Genomic DNA, 15,848 nt, shown 5'->3' with positions numbered 1-15,848 from the left:
TGGAGGTATCTCTTTGGCTTTGAAGACAAGGAAGTGGAGGAATCATCATCCAGAACTCCTAGAATATACAACTCACATTGTCTGTGAATGCCCCCACGCTGGAGGTATACAGCCCTAGATCATGGGAGATGATTCTGTGGAGAAAAAGAGAGCATTAAGCATCTAAAAGATGGTCAAGACCTGACCTGGCTACAAGAAGGTGCCTCTACATGTGTGTAGCGTGGTGTTGGAGGGAGACATGGCTCCTTTTTCTGTTTCCCTGCACCTCCTCTCACCACCTTGACAGTATTGAATTTTATATGAACACTGTACTTCTGGAAACCAGCTACAGTCAAAAAATCCCCTCACCCTTTTGTGTCCCTTCTCATCCCATTTTGAGTCCTGAGAAATGGCTAACTTCAACTTCAAAGGACTATCCTGTTCTAGAATATTCTGAGATAAGACCCATTTTTGCCTTCCTTCCTCAGTGACTCAGATAAAACCCTTTCTATCCTTCCTCATGATGATTCCCTTGTTTACCTGCCTCTATGAAACACCAGGCCCCTTTCCTTTTCTTTGATATGTTCCTTACTAATGAGCATTTTCCTTATTGCAACAGTTTGAAGAAAATCATCTGAATTATTGTCCTGTGTATTTTGTCTTTGACACACTCTCCTTTATTTCCCTTTTCTTCATCACAGTGAATTTTACAATAAGATATGCTGAGATACTCTATCCAAAATCCAGTAGAGGGGCACCTGGGTGACTCAGTTGGTTAAGTGTCCAACTTCAGCTCAGGTCATGATCTTGTGGTCTGTGAGTTCGAGCCCTGTGTCGGGCCTCTGTGCTGACAGCTCAGAGCCTGGAGCCTGCTTCGGGTTCTGTGTCTCCCTCTCTTTCTGCCCTTCCCACACTTGCACTCTGTCTCTCTCAAAAATAAACATTAAAAGAATCCGGTAGATAGGTCACACAGCAATGTAAATGTATTTACTGACTCTGAACTGTATACTTAAAAGTGGTTAAAATTGGTAAATTTTATTTTACGTATATTTATTACAATAAAACAATTCCAACTGACAGAAATATAATGGAAATAATTTTATTCAAAACAGTTGGAATTCCTACTACGTGCTGGGTGATGGGTTAGGGAATGGGGAAGCAGGTAGGGCGTATGATAGGAAATGAGTAAGATCTGCTTCCTGTGGTCCAGGAGCTCCCAGCCTTGCCAGGGAGACAAACACATAATTTGCTAATTGAGCCACATAATTCAGGGTGACACATTGTAATAGACGTGTGTACAGGCTGATTTGAGTCAAGTTGAAGGGCATTGAATGCTACATTAAGGCATTTGGATTTTATCCTATGATAATTGATATCCATGAATGGTTTTAAAGCTAGGGTATGACACCAATAGATTCATTGCAATTCCTTATATCTTATCACCAAATATCTACTTTGTGTGGAGTCTATAAATGATCAGTGGTTGTAACAGTTTTTTGGGTTTTGTTTTGTTTTTTTAGGCTTTATTTTTAAGTAATCTCTACACCCAAGCGGGGCTCAAATTCACAACCCCACTATCGAGTATCACGTGTTCCACCGATGCAGCCAGCCAGTGCCCCGATGGTTGTGACAGTTTTAATTTTAAATATTAAATATCAAACAGGCTTACATTCATGTTTCTCTTATTAAATATATTTATATTCAGGAAAGAGAGAATTAACTTTGGTTAAGTTTGTTGGGAAGACGGAGACAGAACTGGTGAGTGCTCTGTAAGAAATGTGCTTGGGGAACATTGAGAGCTCAGAGTGGGGCAACTGCCACTGCCTGAGGAAGTCAGGGAAAGCCTCTAGGAGGAAGTGGGCTGTGGAAAAGGAGATGGAAGAGGGAAAGCTGGCAGATATAGATGAAGAAAGGAAGCTGTGGGTAATAACGCCAGAGAAGGGTGGCAGAGGGCTTTGTTTGCCAAGTTGAGGGGCTTGAATCTTTTCCCCACAGGTGATGGGAACCAACAAGGGCTCCGTTAATAATAATGATGATGATGATATAGTGCTTACTACATGCCAGCCACTGCTCTAAGAGCTTTACCAGTATCAACTCATTTAACCCTGACATTCAGGAAATGGCATGGCTAGATGGTTTACTTGGGGGACCATGTGGATGATGGTGACCAGAATAACAGTTGTGGTTTGGGAGACAGACAAAGCAGGGGATGAAAAGGATGTGATGGCTTTGTGAAATAATTAGGAATAAAATAATCAGGACTTGATTATTTATTGGTTGGGTGATGGAAATGGTGAGGAAAAGGTGGGAAGCTGGATGACCCTCACTCTGTTTTTTTCTTTTTTTTTTAATGTTGATTTATTTTTGAGAGAGAGAGAGAGAGAGAGAAAGAGAGAGAGAGAGAGGCAGAGAGGGAGACAGAATCTGAAGCAGGTTCCAGGCTCTGAGCTGTCAGCACAGGGCCCAATGCAGGACTTGAACTCATGGACTGTAAGATTATGACCTGAGCCGAAGTCGTATGCTTCACAGACTGAGCCACTCAGGCACCCTACTTTTTTTTTTTTTTTTAATGTTTATTTTTGAGAGAGGAGCGGAGAGAATGAGTGGAGCAGGGGCAGAGAGAAAGGGAGAGAGAATCTGAAGCAGGATCCACACTGTCAGCACAGACCCAGATGTGGGGCTTGAACTCATGAACTGTGAGATCACGACCTGAGCTGAACTCACAAACCATGCCATCATGACCTGAGCCAAAATTAAGTCAGACGCTCAACCAACTGAGTTACCCAGGTGCCCCTGAACCTCATTCTTTTTGTTTCAGGTCCTGTGTGTCCTGCTGTGCCACCCAGGTAAAAGATTGATAATCCTGTTCCATTTCTTAGAAGACTCACTACAGTCCTTCAGTACTTCCTACTCCTCTATGAGTTATTTAGGAGTTGTTTAAGGGGCCTGGAGCCGACTTCAGATTCCATGTCTCCCTCTCTCTCTGCCCTCCCCTGCTCACACTCTGTCTCTGTTAAAAAATAATAATAAACATTAAACAATTTTTTTTAAAGGAGTTGTTTAATTTCCAAATATTTGAGGATTTCCCAGAAATCTTTCAGTTGTTATTTCTAGCTTAATTCCATCATGATGGAACATCCTTTGTGTGCTTTCATTTCTTCTAAATTTGTGGAGGTGTTTGTTTTGTTTTGCCCAGGCTATCTTGGTAAATGTTTCTTTTGCACTTGAAGAGAATGTGTCTTTTGCTGTTGTTGAGTGGAGTTTCTATAAATGTCATCAGGTCAAGTTCTTTGTTGTGTTCAAGTCTTTTATAAATTTGATAGTTTTCCTAATAATTGCCCAGTTACAGTAATTGTGGATTTGTCTATTTCTCCTTTCAGTTTTACATCCTGACGGATAACTCCGCATAGACACGAAGGTACTATGGCAGAGAGGATAGAACGTCTGTGTGAAACTGGGAGAAACATTTTATCTCTTTAAATTTACTCTAGAATGCTGAGACAAAATGGAAATCACTACGTATCCCAGCAGGCCTAGTGGACCGCAGGACAAACGCCAATAAGGGAATCCAGGCATTAGGCCACTCCCCCTCCCTAGGTTGGCAAGGCAACTGATCTCGAAGCCAGCCAATCGGTGAGATGCTCACCTGCGGGGGCGGGGGCTCGACGAGAGCCAATGGGAGGCGGGGCAGATGGTTCTCTGGGCTAATGGCTTGGGCAACGGGGCGGGCTTTTAATGAAGGGACGGCAGTGGGAAAGATGGCGGCGACTCTGGGACCCTCTGGGTGGTGGCAACGGTGGCGGCGGCGTTTGTCGGCTTGGAATGGGTCCAGGATGTTGCTCCTTCTCCTTTTGTTGGGGTCTGGGCAGGGGCCACGGCAAGTCGGGGCGGGTCAAACCTTCGAGTACTTGAAACGGGAACACTCGCTGTCGAAGCCCTACCAGGGTGAGGCACCCCGGGCGAGGTGGTCGTGCACGGGGAGGGCTTCCGGACTTGAGCTCATCGGTAGAGACCGGGGTGGTGAAAGGCTTCGTGGCCCTAAGGAAACTGCCGGCGGTGGGTGGGGGCCCACGGGGACTTCGCCGCGTTTGGGAACCACGGGTCGCAAGGGCAGGGGTCAGCTCCCCTCCTCCCCCGACCCTGTTTTGGAAGTTTACAGCAGGTCAAAGCCGGGCTCGGATGCCACAAGCGCTAGGCCTGGACAAAGGGGAGTTCGAAAGGAGGAATGTGGGAAGGATGGAACTGCAAATGGTGGAAAGTGATTGAAGGCCACTAGCAAAGAGCAGGTCTCCGGATGGAGTTGTAGATGTGCTAGAAATAAAGCAGGAGGCAGAACTAGGGTAGAACTTGGCTGGACTGAGAAAGAAGATAAAATTCTGTTACCGGTTAAAACACCTGTTCTCCAGTCCAGGAGCCCTGTTGATCAAAGAGGCTGGTTAGCTTTGCTCTGTTTGGGGCTCATAGACTTTTAGGCACAGCTCATCAACCAAAAGATTTATATAGTTAAGTTACAAAGAAGACCAAATCAGTGCAGAAACACAAGTCTGTTTCCCCACTGGAGTGTGGGACAGCAGACAAAAACTCAAAGTGCAAGTGTGTACACGGCCGGCCGCTAAGAGTGATCATTTATGCACTCAGCAGATGCTTCAGGTGCCTCATCGGTGCTGTCTCACACAAAAATTATCACTTTCATGAGGTGTATAGCCTGAGGTCCTGGGAGCAGTACCTTCACACTTCAATTGTTTAAAGAAATAATGTGATTAAGCGCCAGAGGCCTGAGGGTCAAGCTCTTTTTGGTAGAATTGGGGAAATTTTTTTCTTTTATGGTGCTAAAGTTTACTTAAGTATAAAATGGGAGGAATGGGTTTGAGCTGTGGTTTTTGCGGCATGGACAAAGTGATAGCTGTGATGTCTTCACCTGAGAAGGGCTTTGTGAAAAGGAAGCTGTCAAGGTGGTAAGGATTTGAGATTTATGAGTGACATTGAGTGTCGGGAAAGGGAGCAAAAGATGATGACTCCAGCTTTAGGATGGTCCTTGGTGGTTTCTGAATGGGTTGGTGCTGAACAGTATGAACTGATCTACTTCCTCCCTGTAGGTGTGGGCACAGGCAGTTCCTCACTGTGGAATCTGATGGGCAATGCCATGGTGATGACCCAATATATCCGCCTTACCCCAGATATGCAAAGTAAACAGGGTGCCCTGTGGAACCGGGTGGTAAGAATCTTTCTCCCTCCTGTGTCGCTGACCCACAAAGTCCTAAAAAGTTCACCAGTGGCATATTGACTTAATTTTACTGTCTATCCCCAGGGTTCTGTCTTCTGTGGATTTCAGAATTTTTTCAGAGAATATGATGACCTTCATAATGGTATCAGATATGTAGGGAAATGCTCTTGATTGCCCCAGTTATAGGAAATAATCCATTTTGATTCTGTTTTCTGAAGTATCTTTAATTCCCTATTGACCTGATAGTATTACTTCTTGGAGGTTAATAACTCACATTTAGTTACTTTGTAAAGTAGAAGACTGCTCTTTTAAATTTATCCTAAATTTCATCCCAGGATTCGCCCTTGCTATTTCACTTTGAAGAGTTTAATTTTAAATTTTATTTTCATGTGAAAGCCACTTTGAGCCCTTGGTCTTTTTTTTTTTTTTTTTTTTTGGTCCTTCTCTGGACCTTTTCTAGCTACATTGTCTTCCTTGAGGTATGGTGGCAAGAGGTGAATGAAGTATTTCTGGTGTGGCTGCACTGTGATTTTGTATAAGTGTAAGATGATGCTTTCTTTTTGCTTTCCAGGGCTCTTTCTAAGTCTTTTACAACCCCTTTACTCTTGGGAATGACCTTGGCATCCTTTAATACTTTCTCTTGGGTTCTCATAAGCTAAGAACTTACTTTTTCATGGTTTTTTTTTTTTTTCCATTGATTATAGATAAGTGAACCTCAGAAAAAAGAACTATCTCTTTTCCCTGTTCATTTTACGTGGCAAAGAATTCTAACAGAGCAGAGGGTTAAGAGAAGTTTCTACACGAGCTGTTTGCACAAGCTGGCCTCTTAACCCAGACTGTAGTGTTGCTCTTGTTCTTGGACAGAGTGCAGGGTGGTGTGTTCTGGTAGAAGAAGCAAAAGGCTGGCAGTTGACAGTCTTGATTGGGTTTTAGATCTAGCTGTATCACAGATCCACTGTGAGCCCTTGGCTGTTACTTAATTCTGTTTTCAGTTTCTCCATCTGCCAAATGAGCTTCATAATACCTTCTACATGCCCACTAGGGTTATTGGGAGAATAAAATAAGACAATAGATATGAAAAAGCCTTAGAAAGTTAAGATGGTTACAGAAATGTGCCCTGTTACATTATGTATCTGTTACATGTAAGTTTCATTGATGAGGTCTCTGGGTTACTAAATGATTATGTCTAGAGCTTGATACTTTGCTGCTGTCTTGCTAGCTGCTTCTACATAACTCTTTTAGCAGCCGTTCTAGTTTAGGATCTAGTTATATTGCCCTTTTTCAGATTCTCTGATACTGTGGGTTGTTGTTGTTGTTGTTGTTATCATCTATCAGAATGAGCTTTGGGGTTGTTTCTGAGTTATTTGAATAGGATGTGTTTGTTTGAACAGTGGTCCTCAAATTTGGCTGTCCATTGTAGTTGATGCCTGTGGTCATGGGAATTTTTAAAAACTCCCTAGGTGAATCTAATGTATAGCCAAGTTTCAGAACCAGTGCTAGACATACCCCTGAGCAAAAAGTGTGTGGCACTGTGCTAGAGGAGACCGAGGATAAGTAGCAGACACCTCTTGGCTCAGTGTGAACTTCTCTGGCCCTGCCCTTGTCCCAGGGGGATAATACCCACTGGCTATGGGGGAGCTTCCTGGCACTGAATTTCACTCTTGTCTTGATATCTAAGTGCAAGAACAGAAAGAGGAGAACACAGAATGACAACACAGGGACTGGGATCATCAGGGTAGGGTAAGCTATTGGAGTTACAGGGTTCTTTGGTGAATTCAGAAGTAACCTCACCCCTTTCATTTGACTGTGTATCCCTAATACTAACACTTTTGGAAGATTTCCCAGAAATTAAAAATGAATACTAAAAATGATCTAGCAGTATGTTGCTCAAGAGCCAGAACAATCTATTTGGAGAGACTCTGCCTGAACCCTGCTGGTCTATCTGCTCCTCCGTCCTTTCTTTCTTCATAGTGACCTTTAATTAGGAGCCTCTCTAAACCAGATACCTACTCTGCTTTCTCTTGAAAGTGTTCAACTATTTAGAGCACTTAACCATCCACTTACTTCCTTCTGCATTTTTGCAAGCTTTCGGTACACAATTCAAGAAAAAAACAAAATAAACCCCAAGAAACACAGGAGTCTGATTAGTACCCACCTCCATGTTTCCACCAAAAGCTGTCCCTGTGATGGGGATGGTGGTCTCCTTTGGTGCATTTATGCCTCTTGACCATGGGCATGATGTTTTGGGAGACTGTAACTTACTCCTTCTTGGGGAATTCTGGCTTGCCCCTCAGCTTGGCATAAGGACAAGTCTAGCTAATTAGGGTTGTTCACGTATCTGCTAATTAGTCCTGAAAACCTTTGTATAATGGCTTCGCTTTTTTTATTTTCTGTAATGAATGAAGCTTTGACCTTTCTTGAAATCCAGGCTTTTTAGAATCTTTCTGTCAGAGGTGTGAGTTCAAGTTGCAAATGAGTGTCACTTCAGCCACCTGTACTCTATAGGCTGAGATGCTTTGCTGTAGGATCACAGTAGTCTAACTTGGCAGTCTCTTGTCTTTTCCAACTTTGAGTACTATCCTGTTTCTATTAGGAGATACTGAGGATAATTGGGAGGTTTATTCACCTTCCATATTAAATATCATATACAGTTGACAGCTCAACCTGTTTAATTTTAGCACTTAGCAAGTCATAGATTTCAGTTTCAACCCTTCACCTCATGTTACCTTCATTTGTGTTTTCCCAGTCTCTAGACTGCTGGCGAGGGCTTTGAGGGGTTTCACATTTCACACTCTTCATTGATTCCAGTGTCTTTTTCTCCTCAGCCATGTTTCCTGAGAGACTGGGAGTTGCAGGTGCACTTCAGAATCCATGGACAAGGGAAGAAGAATCTGCATGGGGATGGCTTGGCAATCTGGTACACAAAGGATCGGATGCAGCCAGGTATTGGGACCCTGGGTTGCTCTTGTGTGGGGTGCGACAGGCCTGCTTTCTCACATGCCCTCTTTTGGAGAAGGGTATGTGCCCACAGTGCCAGTAGTTTGCCACTCCCTTGATGTCTGTGGATAAAGACTGGCCTATCTAGTCTCTAGAATGGGGTCTGACTCCTAGTAAAGCAGTTGAACTTGACTCATCCTGGGACAATTTCTTGCTTATTAGTTCCTTCTGGTTTCCCTTTGAGGCCACGTGGCCTGTTGGCCGGGTGAAAGTGCTGGCTTTCCAGAGCACTGCCGATTGGGTGAGCTGATTTCTTCCGAGCATGTGCATTGTATGATCTTAGAACTCCTTGAGTCAGGAGTTGTGTGGGAGCCATTGCTCCAAGGACATGGCAAACTCAACCTGATTTGACCTGATCTCTTTTGCAACAAGAAGTGGAATTTGGGAATTCAGCTCTCTCTCAGGGGCATAGTTGTCACCAAGCGTTCGTGAAGCAGAATTCTTTAGGGGTGCCTTAGCAACCAGTTTGGACCAGGGAGCAGCTGTGGTGCTAAACAACGTTGCAGTGGCCTTCTCTCTTCCCCTGCCTTCAATACCAAACAGCTACAGATTTTGTTGGGTGCTTGTTACAGGCCATGCACTTTTGCTGAGTGCTTTTACATATGTTTTCTCTTCTTAAAAAGAGGCCTGGGAGTCAGTCATTTGAATTTTACTTTTTCTTCCATCATAGTGATATATTATTCCTTTATCAACTCTTGGCTTTATTTCATTGTTCATCATCTCTTCTCTCTCTCTAGGGCCTGTGTTTGGAAACATGGACAAATTTGTGGGGCTGGGAGTATTTGTAGACACGTACCCCAATGAGGAGAAGCAGCAAGAGGTAAATGGCAAGTGTCAGAGCTTAGGTCAGCTGCACTGACATCACAGTCCTTTGCCTCAGGGATGTCCGTGATGGAACAGGGGATAGAATATGAGGGGTTTGGTTCTGTTTCCTTCATCTATTGAATTTGAAAAGTTAATATCCTTGTCAGCATTTTCTAGAAAGAATTGTTTATGGTACACAGACCTTTGGGAATGACTGTCGTGATTGGGGGCTTTTTCTTTAGTGTTAACATTGTTCTCTTGTGCACGTTAGGTAGCTGCTGGAATTGAGCCTGCTTGGCTGGTTGGTGATTTGGCTACTAGGCCGGCACCAGAGCCAGCTGAATTTATATAACCCAGCTCCCCTGACTTAATAGATCACCACTTTACTCTCTTCTGCAGCTTGCTCATTCTTTCGAGCATCCTTTTCTTCTTCCTGTTTTTAGGCCTGAACAGCAATTCTGCTCTCCTGTAGGAAAGGTGGTAAAAGGAAATTGATGGAGTCCTAGCATTTCATTGCAATCCAGTATCTGGCTTTTGGCAAAAGCTTCTTGCTTTTTGTTGGCTGACCCTAGGGTTCTTTACTACTTTCTCAGACTGCCAGTAGGTTTGTACTGTCTTTGCCTGATGGCCCTGCCATCAGATGGTAGGAAAATGATGGTGACAGGTTGCTGGTGGGTATCCTATAGCTAAATAATAGCAAGAAAGGCAGGATTAGGGATGCAGACAGCACTCACTTTATTTTTTTCCCTAAAAGCTTTATATGAAAAATATCAAACTTACTTAAAAAATTGGAAGAATACATCATCGTATACGCAATACCCAGATTCAACGATTTTTGACATTGCCCATGGAGTTCCCCCGAGGGAGGTGGAATGTGAGACCTGAGTTAGGAGAGTAACCTTTTGTTGTGAGACACTTACAGAGTAACTTCTCCATGTTGCCTCTAGGCTCCTCCTCAAGCCGCCATACATCAGGCACTTTCTAGGTGGGGGAAGTTAGTGAGCAAGATCAGCATTGGTCCCTGCGCTCAGCACTGATGTGTGAGAATGCCGATGGGGAACTATGGGGCACCGTAGGAGACCCAGAGGTGCATCTAACTTGGAGTGGGACAGTGTGGTAGTAGTGGTGGTAGAAAAGATTTCCTCCACGAAGTGACATTTACATTGAAGTCTGCAGAAGTAGGAACCAGTATTCCATGCAGAGGGAAAAGCGTGTTTAAAGGTGATAGAGTGAGAGAAGGGACAGAGAATGAGGGGAAAAAAGGGATCAGAGAAAGAGGAGGCTAGAAAGAAAAACAAGGCCAGCAGTCTTGCCATGTTGTACAACTTCAGGGGCCACCATTCCCATTGCGTTCTTTAGTGTTAACACTGTTCCCTGTTGGGCGAGTTGACCGGCCACTGAGATTGAGCAGTGTCCCCTTGGGTGGTTAGTGGTTTGGCTGTTCAGACCAGCACCAGAGCCATCCAAATGTATGTGACTCATTCTCACCACGCACATAGTTGGGCCACATTCTGAAGAGAGGTGTTCCTGTTAAGGAGTCTGGATTTTATTCTAAGGGGGTAAGTGTGTTAAAGGATTTAAATGAGGAGAATGTCATGACGAGGTTTGTAGTCATGCTGAGGAAATAGTAGTCGTTAGAAGTGCATCTGAGTAAGAGGTATGGGCTTCAGGGCTTGACTGGAGTTTTTTTTTTTTTTTTTTTTTTTTTTAAATTTTTTCCCAACGTTTTTTATTTATTTTTGGGACAGAGAGAGACAGAGCATGAACGGGGGAGGGGCAGAGAGAGAGGGAGACACAGAATCGGAAATAGGCTCCAGGCTCCGAGCCATCAGCCCAGAGCCTGACGCGGGGCTCAAACTCACGGACCGCGAGATCGTGACCTGGCTGAAGTCGGACGCTTAACCGACTGCGCCACCCAGGCGCCCCTTGACTGGAGTTTTAAACCTGGCTCTCTGCTTCTCCCAGAAATAAATTGTTCAGATTCTTTTAGCTTCCATTTCACCATCAGATAATAGTAATTCTCATTTGAGAGGGCAGATCTGATGGGCTTATTTCATAAGAAGAGTAGATGTTAATCAGTAAAATTAGTTTCAGTTGATAAAAAATCAGCACTTCTTTTCTAGCTAGCTGTTATGGTTCTCACTCCCAGCTGCACATTGAAATTGCCTAGAGTGAATGTATTTTTTAATTTAATTTATTTTTTAATGTTATTTTGAGAGAGAGAGTGAGCAGGGGAGAGGCAGAGAGAGAGAGAGAGGGGACAGAAGTTCTGAAGCGGGCTCTGTGTTGACAGCAGAGAGCCCAATGTAGGGCTTGAACTCATGAACTGTGAGATCATGACCTAATCCAAAGTCAGATGCTTAACCGACTGAGCCACCTACGCGCTCCTGCCTGGAGTGCATTTAAAATTACCAATTTCCAGGGTTGCCTGGGTGGCTCAGCTGGTTGAGAGTCCAAATTTGGCTCAGGTCATGATCTTCCGGTTTATGAGTTCGAGCTCTGCGTCGGGCTCTGTGCTGACAGCTCAGAGCCTGGAGTCTGCTTTAGATTGTGTCTCCCTCTCTTTCTGCCCTTCACCTGCTCACACTGTGTCTGTCTGTCTGTCTGTCTGTCTGTCTGTTTCTCTCTCTCAAAAATAAATAAAAACATTATGGATGCCTGGGCGGCTCAGTCAGTTAAACATCTGGCTTCGGCCCAGGTCATGATCTCACAAGTCATGAGTTCGAGTTCTCCATCGGGCTTTCTGCTGTCAGCACAGAGCCCCCTTGGGATCCTCTGTCCCCCCCACCCTCTGCCACTTCCCGCTCATGCTCTTAAAAATAATAAAAAAATTTTTTTAAATAAAAACGTTAAAAAAACTAAAAAAATAAAAGTACTGATGCCCAGGCCCCAGCCTCGGAGAGTATAATTCTGTTTGTCTTAGGTGCCATGTAGGCAACCTGACTTTTACAAAGCTTTCCAGGTGAGCCAGCATTGGGAACCCTTGGATCAACATCAGGTCCTTGTTTCCATATCAGTTGTTTACTTGTTAATCAAATTTGTTTATTAAAATGAAATTTAAGAAAACTAATAAAAGTGGTTTCTGTTTATTAGGTGGCTATTGTGTGCCAGGTACTTACAAATAATGCCTTCATCCTGATCAAAACTCCTTAGGGTTAGTATTATTTTTCCCCATTTACCAGTGGGTACAGAAGCTTAGAGACGTGTCTTGTTCAAGGTAAGAGCCAATGTAAGGTGGAGTCAGATTTTGAACATAGGTTCACTGGATTCCAGAGGCTGTGCTTTTAATTATGATGCTCTACCTTCTCCCTTCCTTCTATTGTTTCTTCTGCAGGTTGATTTCCTTGAGAATGGAGACATTTATTATTCTCATGTCATCTCCTATGTAATTTCAATTCTTAGAGCTTATATTCTAATGTACAGAGTATAGAAATTATACTCCTGGAACTATTTTATAGAGTAAAATCAAGTGTGTGTTTTCTTGGCAGCATGATTTACTTTGATATCATACATAAAGGTGCCAGGCATTGTTTCAAACACTTGTACATGTATTATTTGTATATTATATTGTATATATTGTGTGTATATTATGTATATTACATGTTTAGTGTATTATATACATATAACAACTCTTTGAGGTAGATATTATTGTTATCTCTACATTATGGGCAAGAAACTGAAGTGCAGAAAGGTTGAAAAATTTGTCAGTGATACACAGATAGAGGGTGTGATTCCAGACTGCAGTCTCATTATTTTGCCTTAGTATTTTTGAGTACATAAGAAGAGGGTGACAGATACGGCACCTTTTGAAAACTTGCACATGTTACATAGAATATGTGCTGGACTAGGAGGACAAGTTGCTGGCAGGAGGGAGTGTGGAGCAATTCATCAAATCACTCAAGGTAGTGGTAAAATGTTTCTATGGTTTCGTGTTTCTTTGTCACCAGAGCACATGACCTTGTTGTTCACCTTACCTGCTACCACATTTGTTCATGAGGAAATGCTGGGAAAATATTAGCAACCAGTAATGCATCTAAGAAGAAGGTGAGGGAGTTCAGTGTAGGCTTGGCTCTCTGAAATCAGGACAGATTGTTAAAAGTCACATAACCTCAGTTTCCTTGTCAGCAATATAAGAATTGTAATTTAGGTGAGTGAGTCAAGAGTTTCACTATTTGGGAGTACAAGGTACTACCTGTGCCATAGTGAGGTTGCCAGGTCATAAGTGATTGTTAAAATAATAGTTGAAGAGGGGCACCTGGGTGGCTCAGTCGGTTAGGCGTCCGACTTCAGCTCAGGTCACGATCTCGCGGTCGGTGAGTTCGAGCCCCGCGTCGGGGCTCTGGGCTGATGGCTCAGAGCCTGGAGCCTGCTTCTGATTCTGTGTCTCCCTCTCTCTCTGCCCCTCCCCCGTTCATGCTCTGTCTCTCTCTGTCTCAAAAATAATAAAATAAACATTAAAAAAAAATTATAAAATAAAACAAAATAAAATAAAAGTTGAAGAAATAGGAAATCTGGGGCATCTGAGTGGCTCAGGCAGGTAAGCGTCTGACTCTCAATTTCGGTTCAGGTCATGATCTCACTGTTTGTGAGATGGAGCCCTGCGTCAGGCTCTGCGCTGACAGAGTGGAGCCTGCTTGCGATTCTCTCCCTTTCTCTCTCTCTTTCTCTCACTCCCCTATTTGTGCTCTCTCTCTCAAAATAACTAAATAAACATAAAAAAAAAAAAAAAAGAAATGGGAAATTTGGATAGATCCATAATGGGTCAAGAGATTGAATTAGTAATAAAAAATGACTCACAAAGAAAAGCCAAGGTTCAGAGGGTTTCACTGGTTCATTCTGTCAAACATAGAAAGTAGAGTTAATACCAATTCTTCCCAAGAATTCTTACAAAATATAAGAGAGGACACTAACCAGCTCATTCTTTGAGGCCAGTATTATCCTGATGCCAACACCAAATAAAGACATCACAAGAAAAGAAAACTACTGACCAATATCTCTTATGAATATAGATGTAGAAATCATCAACAAGATACTAACAAACCAAATCCAGCAACATAAAAAGGATTATATTCCCATGACCATGGTATTCATCCTAGGAATTCAAGTTTGCTTCAAAATCTGAAAATTAAGGCACGTCTGGCTGGCTCAGTTGTAAGAGCATGTGACTCTTGATCTCAGGGTCCTGAGTTTGAGCCCCATGTTGGGTGTAGAGATTACTTAAATAAATAAGTAAAAACTTAAAAAATCTGAAAATTAATATGATAGACCATATTGATAGAATAAAGGACAGGGGCACCTGGCTGGCTCAGTCGGTAGAGGGTGCAACTCTTGATTTCAGGGTCAAGCGTTGAAGCCTCATGTTGGTCATGGAGCCTACTTAAAAAAAAAAAAAATGAATGAAGGATAAAAACCATACGATCATATCAATACATGTAAGAAAAGTATTTGACAAAATTTAATATCTCTTTATTGTATTTATTTATTTTTAAGGTTTTATTTTTTAAGTAATCTCTACACCCAAAGTAGGACTCAAACTCACAAACCTGAGATTAAGAGTTGCCCACTCTACTGACTGAGCCAGCGGGGCACCCCTAATATCTCTATGATAACAAAAACTAAACAAATTAGGAATAGAAGGGAACTTCTTCAATTTGATAAAGGGTAATTATGAAAAACCCTCACCTAATATACATAACTGTGAAAGACTACGCTTTCATTCTAACATCAGGAATAAAGGATATCCCTTCTTGTTACTTCTATTCAACATTGTACTGGAGGTTCTAATCAGGCCAGTTGGGTAAGAAAATAAAGTAAAAAACATCCAGATTGCAAAGAAAGAAGTAAAAGTATTCCTATATGTAGACAACATGATCTTGTATATAGAATATATTAAAGAATCCCCAAGAAAACTACTAGAACTAGTAAATGAATTCAGCAGGTTGTAGGATACAAGATCAACATATAAAAATCAATTTTACTGCTGGCATTGAATAGTCAGAAAATGAAAGTGAGAAAACAATTCCATTTATACTAGCATGAAGAGTAAAATACTTAGAAATAAATTTAACAAATAAAAGTATACTCTGAAAACTATACAATATTGAAAGAAATTGAAGACCTAAGTAAGTGGAAAGACATCTTATGTCATAGATCAGAAAACTTAGTACAGTTGACCCTTAAACAGTGTGGGGGTTAGGGGCAGTGACCCCCGATGGAGTCAACAATCCACATGTAACATTTGACTCCCCCAAAACTTAACTACTAATTGCCTATTGCTTACCGGAAGCCTTACTGATAACAGAAAGTGTTGATTAACATTTTCTGTCTGTTATATGTAATGTATGTTGTATTCTTAAAGTAAGCTAAAGAAAAGAAAATGTTACTAAGAAAATCATAAAGAAGAAGAAATATTTACAGTACTGTATTTATATTTTAAAAATCCACATAGAAGTGGACCTGTGCAGTTAAATCCCATGTTGTTGAAGTGTCCACTGGATCTTTTTTTTTAATTTAATTTTTTATTTTTTTAAGTTTACATCCAAATTAGCATATAGTGCAACAATGATTTCAGGAGTGGATTCCTTAGTGCCCCTTACCCATTTAGCCCATCCCCCCTCCCACAACCCCTCTCATAACCCTCATTTTGTTCTCCATATTTATGAGTCTCTTCTGGTTTGTCCCCCTCCCTGTTTTTATATTATTTTTGTTTCCCTTCCCTTATGTTCATCTGTTTTGTCTCTTAAAGTCCTCATATGAGTGAAGTCATATGATATTTGTCTTTCTCTGACTAATTTCACTTAGCATAATACCCTCCAGTTCCATCCATGTAGTTGCAAATGGCCAG

The 15,848-nt window shown here is 42.2% G+C and overlaps 1 protein-coding gene across 10 annotated transcripts in view; it reads left to right on the top strand.

Annotated features, from left to right (window-relative positions):
* The window catches only part of LMAN2L (lectin, mannose binding 2 like), an 80,950-nt gene that overhangs the window by 13,438 nt on the left and 51,664 nt on the right, over positions 1-15,848 (top strand). For 4 of the 10 annotated variants that reach the window (XM_078444415.2, XM_060607794.3, XM_060607786.3 and 1 more), the window contains exons 1-4: positions 3,709-3,924; positions 5,076-5,194; positions 8,029-8,146; positions 8,938-9,020. In XM_078444415.2, coding sequence (XP_078300541.1) covers positions 3,738-3,924; positions 5,076-5,194; positions 8,029-8,146; positions 8,938-9,020 — 507 coding nt within the window. In that variant the 5' untranslated portion in view covers positions 3,709-3,737. Of the gene's footprint in view, positions 1-3,591; positions 3,613-3,708; positions 3,925-5,075; positions 5,195-5,725; positions 5,745-8,028; positions 8,147-8,937; positions 9,021-15,848 lie in introns of those variants that run through there. The other 6 variants (XM_060607827.3, XM_060607807.3, XM_060607816.3 and 3 more) reach the window with 5 other exon arrangements.

Source organism: Panthera onca, chromosome A3 (assembly GCF_046562875.1).
Source record: "Panthera onca isolate mPanOnc1 chromosome A3, mPanOnc1 haplotype 2, whole genome shotgun sequence".
NCBI lineage: Eukaryota > Metazoa > Chordata > Mammalia > Carnivora > Felidae > Panthera > Panthera onca.
The sequence above is the reverse complement of the archived record's forward strand: the minus strand, read 5'-3'. Positions and strand labels throughout refer to the sequence as shown.